The 7,408-nt window shown below is 47.7% G+C and overlaps 1 protein-coding gene across 6 annotated transcripts in view; it reads left to right on the top strand.

Moving 5' to 3' along the window:
• The first annotated feature begins 5 nt into the window (after window positions 1-5).
• Window positions 6-7,408, top strand: part of TTC19 (tetratricopeptide repeat domain 19) — a 29,539-nt gene continuing 22,136 nt past the window's right edge. Inside the window, exons 1-7 of one of the 6 annotated variants that reach the window (XM_023764880.1) lie at window positions 6-144; window positions 527-945; window positions 1,811-1,921; window positions 2,356-2,394; window positions 3,142-3,198; window positions 3,521-3,582; window positions 5,898-5,992. In XM_023764880.1, the coding sequence (XP_023620648.1) occupies window positions 1,820-1,921; window positions 2,356-2,394; window positions 3,142-3,198; window positions 3,521-3,582; window positions 5,898-5,992 (355 nt within the window). In that variant the 5' untranslated portion in view covers window positions 6-144; window positions 527-945; window positions 1,811-1,819. Of the gene's footprint in view, window positions 145-177; window positions 946-1,810; window positions 1,922-2,355; window positions 2,395-3,141; window positions 3,199-3,520; window positions 3,583-5,897; window positions 5,993-7,408 lie in introns of those variants that run through there. The other 5 variants (XM_006101388.3, XM_023764881.1, XM_014466727.2 and 2 more) reach the window with 5 other exon arrangements.

The raw sequence follows: 7,408 nt of genomic DNA, 5'->3' as shown, positions 1-7,408 counted from the left end.
GCTGACGCGGCGTCCCTTCCCGCAGCGCTCGCGTAGTTCTCGAGGCCCGCGGCGGCGGAGGAGCCGGGAGCGGGCGGGGCCGCCCCGGACGCCGAGGAGGACGAGGCCGAGGCCGAGATCATCCGGCTGCTGAAGCGAGCCAAGGTGAGGGCCCTGCCGCGGCGCGCCCGGCCCCGGGGCCGAAGACGGGATGGCGGCTCCGAGGTCAAGCGCCCGGAGTTGGACGGGGCGGGGCGAAGGCGGCGCTGGAGTCCGGCCCGGCTGTCTGTCTCCAAGGCTTTCCCGAGCCGCCGTCTCCGGCGCAGGTGCAGGTGCAAGGGGCACCGGGCGTCGCTCTCGGGGACGGAATGAGCGGAAACGTCTTGTGGTTTTTGTCCGCGAACCAGCCCAGGTAGCCGGACGGGCAGAGAGTTTCTCACACGCAGTAACGGCCTGGGAGTGACGTTCAGTGGTGCCTCTGAGCGGGCCGGTCCTCTTTTCTACACTCGTCCTCCTCCGCTTTCCTTTCTACTTCCTCTCCCCCCAGGTTGCCTGCTCTTCTGTTGGGTCACCTGCCGCCCGATGCCCGCAGTGTCCAGGGTGGCATTTCCACGCCGCAGGGCGCCACCGACGCGCCCTCTGCACGGGGAGGCGCTGCCTCTCCGATGAACTGGCCGCAAACCAACCTGAATTTAAATTCCTCCCAACACATTTCCTTCACCACCACCTCTTTACTACCGTCAGTGCAGTTCTTTAGCCTGAAAACCTCAGTGATTCTGAAAACTTGAGGCGTCTTATCACCACCTCCCAATACACTTACAGTCCAGCAACAGTTCCTGTTGCCAACAGATAAAAAAATCAGCCCCTCTCTTTTGTCGCCTCTGCTGTCACCGAGCCACATGGTGGCGCCGCCCTATCGCCCCTGCAGTCCATTCTCCAAGCAGCCAGAGTGACCTTCTTAAGAAAGTAAGTCAGATCGTATCACCTTCTTGCCTAAAAACTTTGAATGACTTCCCACTGCATTTTTTTTTAAATCCTCACCTGAGGATATGTTTTCTTACAGATTTTAGAGAGAGAGGAAGGGAGAGAGAGAGTTGCCTCCCGTTCTCGATCCAACAGGGGTTTGAGCCCGCAACCTTTTTGGCGTACAGGACGACACTCCAACCAACTGAGCCACCTGGCTGGGGCTTTTCACTGCCTTTATGATTAAATTCAAATTTCTCGCCATGGCCTGCAAGACCCTACAAGATTGACACCACCTTACCTTGCCCACCCACTTACAATAATCCTCTGGTTCACCATCTTTCTTTCATATCTCTTTTCATTTCTTGAATGGTTCTTAAAGAACTGCTCGCTTCTGTCTGCAGGGCCTTTGCTCATTCCTTACTCTCTGTTTGGGTCATTCCCCCCCCCCCCCCCCCCAATTTCTTATTTGGGTGACTCTCTCATCCTTCTTTCTTCAGTTTAGCCATCACTTACTTGGAAAGCTCTGGCCCCCATTTAGAGGACACCCTTATTGTTCTTTCCATTATTTTTTCATAGGTCTTATCATGAGTTGTAATTAAGCTTATTTGTTGTACAGGTGTAGGGCAAGGAGCTTTCTTTTAAATCATGATGCAAACATTGCTCACATTCCTGCTGTCTGCATCTGTTGGCCAAGACTTGGTCATATGGCCATCCATTGTAGACATAATGCCTGGTGCGTTCAGTGAATATTTGATGAATGAATGGCTTCCTTCTATGTGTTGGGATGTACAGCCATATCCTCTTCTGTCTGGTAACACATCATCTGCTTTCTTTACATTTCATTTTCATGTTTTTCTCTTTTCAGTTGAGCATCATGAAAGATGAGCCAGAAGAGGCTGAGCTAATTTTGCATGAGGCACTTCGTCTTGCCATTCAGAGTGACAACAAGAAGGCCATCATTTACACTTATGATTTGGTAACTCATGTAACTAATCTCAGCCACTGATGAAGGGTGGATGCAAGAGAAGGGATGTTAGCACTACTGATTTATATTCCTGACCCTCTTGGTTTTTGTTTTACTAAGTTTTATTTTTTTTTCTAATTTTTATTATCCTTGGGGTGTCACTTATAAGAACTTTTGATCCTAGACTCAAAAGAAACAAGTATCATTAACATTTGTTTTTTCGAGGATAAGTGAATTTAGATTTGGATTGACATCCACAAAGCATATGCAACTATTTATTCTCATACCATTGCTGTGCTTTGCTTCTGGTAGATTAGTGACATATTTTTTTTCTCTGAACAATTTTTTAATTAGAGGATGAAAGCAAAAAGGAGTCATTAGCTTAAAAGTTTTAAAGTAAGAACACGGTGTTCTAAACTGAAAAACAATTTATAATTTATTTTCAGATGGCCAACTTAGCATTTATACGGGGTCAGCTTGAAAATGTAAGTAAGTAAATCACTTTGTAATATCTTTAATTTGTGAAGGATTGGCTTCAAGGGAACACTGTTAGTAAGGTTACAGGCTAAGCCACTGTAACAAAGAGACCCCAAAATAAAGTGATTCAAACAAGACAGAGGTGTATTTCTCTCTAGTGCATTAGTCCAGAGGTCGTTAATCACCAAAGGGGGCTTTGTACCTTTGTTCCATGAAGTGGTCTAGAAGCCCAGGTTTCTTCTTAGATAGGTCCCCATCTGCATAGATCAGCTGGCTCATCTCCAGTTTGCAGGAAGGAAGGAGAGGATGGAGGGCACGCAGCTTACTTAAAAAATATGAGTTAAAAATTGTTCACATTCCTTCTGCCTGCATCTTTTGACCAAAACTTTATCATATGACCATACCTAATTGCAAAGGAGGCTGACTTATGCAAAATTAAGGAGATTCTATAACTGAAAAGATGGAGAGGAGAGTGAATAGTAGGGAATAGTTTGCAGTCTTTGCCACAGTGGCTTGGGATTAGAAGTTAACTTCTAAAGTTTTCACTCATCACAGAATAGTTTTTAAGGTGCCCAGAGCATATGGGGTCCATATTTTTAGTCTGTTTTCCCATCACAAGGATACTTTTCTCTGTATGTGAATGTGTGTGCGTATTGTGTTTTACGAGGAATGATGCATCAGACTAGTAATTAGAATCCAGGGTCATCTAGATAGTGGACCCAAATAAAACAAAAATCTTTTCCTTATGCTTTTAGGCAGAAAAACTTTTTAAAGCAACAATGAGTTACCTGCTTGGAGGGGGCATGCAACAGGTAAGAATATTGCCTAGGATTGGGCCCTAGCTGAAGCTGGTTTCAAAATAGTCTTGCTTCCTGAAAACACCCAGCTCCCAACATGTGCTTTGCAGGGGGGGGGGGGGGGGAGGGCGGGGAGTAGGTCCCTCCCCCTTCCCGGACTTGTATGAAAACTGCCACTCTTTCACTCATGCAAAAGCATGATAGCTGAGGAATTCACAGGTGCCTAATTCCTCCAGAAGGATAAAGACTAACGTTCAGGCCCAAGTCAGTCTAGAAGTTGATCTGAAATAGTCCATGAGGAAGTTTTACTTGTCATGTATTTTCTTTCTCCCAATAGGAAGACAATGCAATAATTGAAATCTCTCTAAAGTTGGCCAGTATCTATGCTGCTCAGAATCGGTAAGTGTAGCCAGACTCTAGGACTGTGGACAGAAAACTGTGATCCCGGGATGGTGTATAGTTTTCATTTACCTACTGGGTCTCCAGATCATCTGGGTCTTCACAAAATTGGGTGTCACATTCAAAGTGTTCCCTTCTTCATCATTGAAATCCTCAGTCTTTCCCAGTATTGCCCCTGCTGTTTCAGTGACCCTGCTGAGTGAGGAATATAGCCCTCAGCCCTGGCTGCACAGAGACAAAGCTAATCAAGGGAAGCAACTTGAGTTGAGCTCTTTCTAGAAGAGAAGGAAGCAGTGTAAAAGCTGCTAGGGGTAATAAACTTTGAAGAAACCATTTTGCCGATATAAGTATTACCCAACCAGGAAGTTAGGTATAAGTTAAATGAGAGTTGCTATGGAGTGTCTTAGTGGCTGGTTTGGTTGGCAGTATTTTTAAAGCATCCAGAGATGGTCAGGTAGCTAGATTTTAGGAAGGGGAAATATCTAGGAGTAGAGAGACTTCTGGGTAAGTGGGACAGGAAGTCGATGCTCATTTAAAAGTATTAGATGAGTCTCGATCCTTAGAAAGAAAGAAATCTGCCAGCTACACAGAAAAGGCTTTAGAAAACCATTTGGATGTGTCAGGAGCTGATGAGTGAGGGCCGGAGCCTTTCGTTCTCTCCAGATGGAGTTCAAAGAAGAAACACTTAGGGTGTAAGCAAAGAACTCCTCTAGAGCAGTGGTTCTCAACCTTCCTAATGACGTGACCCTTTAATGCAGTTCCTCATGTTGTGGTGACCCCCAACCATAAAATTATTTTCGTTGCTACTTCATAACTAATTTTGCTACTGTTATGAATCGTAATGTAAATATCTGATATGCAGGATGTATTTTCATTGTTACAAATTGAACATAATTAAAGCATAGTGATTAATCACAAAAACAATATGTAATTATATATGTGTTTTCCGATGGTCTTAGGCAACCCCTGTGAAAGGGTCGTTCGACCCCCAAAGGGGTCACGACCCACAGGTTGAGAACCGCTGCTCTAGAGAGTTATATTCTGGGAAGACCTAAGACAAGCTTTTCCTTAGATTTTAGTTGCTGCAGAAGTTGGGTACTAGAGATTTGGAATAACAACAAGTCTGGTGCTCATGGAGGCGAGGGGCCCTGCCACTGGTCCCTACTGACCCTTGTCACCAGGAACGGCTAGACGGGCAAGCACTTCTGAGGGTCTGTGACTCCCAGTCTTTTGTGGAGCTTGAAAGTGGTCCGTTCCGGGCAGCATTGCAGCTGGGTCAGTCTGCCTTGGAGAAGTAACAGGACTAGGAGTTGATGGGTGTGAACTCCTAGGGTAAGAAGCTCAAAGCTAATCACACTGGAAAGTAAGACAAATTCATGGTCTTACAGAGGTGAAACCTTGTGTAGGAGCCACTAATAATTAGTTTATAAATTACTCTCCGCAAAATTGTTTTTTTGTTTTGTTTTATTAAGAAAAGAATGAGACCAGAAAATACAGTTAGATCCTGAGGCTTAGAGAGACTGACATTAGGAGGGAAGTCATTTCTGGACATTTTGCTCTGACGAGGAGCATCTTGTGGCCAGCCGCCCCTGCTCCATGTCCTGGCTGGATCCAAACCATGTCTGCCAGGGTTTGGGTCTGGAGAAGCTTCTGAAGTGTGGGATCACCTGTTCTTCCTAGAGGAGAAGGGCTGAGCTTTCTAGTACCACTTCCGGTAAGAAACTAGAGCCAGGACTGAGCTGCTGGATGGAGTTTCTGTCATGTTTCTGTGCATCTCTTTACAGAAACCAGCAGTTAACCCTTGTTCTACTCAGTCTGCTGCTGGGAGGACACTAGGGCTGGAGTGAGGCTAACTGCTTCCTAGTGCCACAGCTAGGGGTTCCATTTTGTGAAAGAAACTTTCATCAAAGACCTACAGGTTGGAAGACGTATAAAGTTATTCCAAAAATTGTAGGAGGTCATTAGTTAGACTCCTAGTACAGGGTGGCTTTTGCCTCCATTCATATTAGTATTACTTTGAGCAAAAAAGTGACTCAACTGTTCACACGAGATGATGAAAACTGCTGGTTATGTCAGTTATTAAAACCATGGCTGCATTCCTAGCTTTTTATGTCTTAAGTTACATTAAATGGGTGACTAGAAAAAAATATGTAACTTGAGAAATGGCTGATTGACATCCCTCAGAGACTTTAAACAAAATTTCTCTTCCCATCTTCACACTTCCTTTATTGATAAAATTCAAACCCCAGCTGGGAAAATGAGGATAAAAGAGTTTGTGAAAAGGTGAATAGCCGATGCTGATCTTTGCTTTACAGACAGGAATTTGCTCTTGCTGGCTATGAATTCTGCATTTCAACTCTAGAGGAAAAAATTGAAAGAGAAAAGGAATTAGCAGAAGACATTTTGTCAGGTAGGGGAATCTGCCTTTTCTGGACATTGCGCAGAGGGCTTCATTCCTCATCTGTGGTAAAGGGCATCAGGGGAGGGAGTCATTCATTTGGGAAATTAAGTGGCTATTTTTAAGATCTTGGCAGAGGATTTGGAATACAATATTTTGGTTCAATGACTTGACCACTGGTGTTTTTCTAACCCCTTGGTGACATGTTCATAATTTATTGGTTGTTTTTTATTATATATTAGAGATCCGGTGCCCTCTCACAATCCAGGACCCCCCCCAGGGATATTGGAGAGCCGGTTTTGTCTCGAACCCTGCAGACCAGGCTGAGGGACCCCACCGGTGCACAAATGTGTGCACTGGGCCTCTAGTATGCATATAAGATCTTTGGTTAATCTCTTCCCACCCTCCCCTCCCCCTTCCCTCTGAGATTCATCAGTCTGTTCCATGTTTCCATGCCTGGGTTTCCGCTCCTGCGTTGAGCGTCTGCCCCTCTGGTGGTCAGTGCGCGTCATAGCTACCGGCCAGTCGGCTGGTTGGCTGGTCGCTTAGGCTTTTATATATATACTAGAGGCCCGGTGCACAAAAATTTGTGCACTCGCGGGGGGTGTCCCCCAGCCCGGCCTGTGCCCTCTTGCAGTCTGGGACCCCTCGGGAGATAACGACCTGCTGGCTTAGGCCTGCTCCCGGGTGGCAGAGGGCACGCCCAATCCCTAGGTGCAGCCCCTGGTCAGGCTCAGAGCAGGGCCGATAGGGGAGTTGAGGCGCCGCCCACTGTCATGCACAGAGCAGGGCGGATCGGGAGGTTGTGATGCCACCCTCAGTCACGCTCAGGGTAGGGCCGATTGGGGGGTTGGGGCACCACCCCCAGTCACCCTCAAGGCAGGGTCGATGGGGAGGTTGCGGCGCCACCCCCTGTGACGCACAGAGCAGGGCCAATCAGGGGGTTGGGGCGCTGCCCCCTGTCACTCACAGAGCAGGGCCGATCAGGGGGTTGGGGCGCTGCCCCCTGTCACTCACAGAGCAGGGCCCATCAGGGGGGTTGGGGCTCCGTACCCTGTCACACACAGAGCAGGGTCGATCAGGGGGTTGGGGAGCTCCCCCCTGTCATGCACAGAGCAGGGCCCATCAGGGGGTTGAGCTCCCCCCTGTCACTCACAGAGTAGGGCCGATAGGGGAGTTGGGGCACCGCCCCCTGTCACACACAGAGCAGGGTGGATCAGGGGGTTGGGGCACTGCACCCTGTCACACTCAGGGCAGGGCCAATGGGGAGGTTATGGCTCTACCCCGTTACACACAGAGCAAGGCCCGTGGAGGGGGGTTGGAGCGCCGCCCTCTATCACCCACAGAGCAGGGTTAGGGTTATGGCCCTGCCTAGGATAGTGTTAGGGTTAGGGTTAGGGTTAGGGTTAGGGGTAGGGTTAGGGTTAG

The sequence above is a fragment of the Myotis lucifugus genome, unplaced genomic scaffold (assembly GCF_000147115.1).
Source record: "Myotis lucifugus unplaced genomic scaffold, Myoluc2.0 scaffold_355, whole genome shotgun sequence".
Classification (NCBI taxonomy): domain Eukaryota; kingdom Metazoa; phylum Chordata; class Mammalia; order Chiroptera; family Vespertilionidae; genus Myotis; species Myotis lucifugus.
The sequence above is the reverse complement of the archived record's forward strand: the minus strand, read 5'-3'. Positions and strand labels throughout refer to the sequence as shown.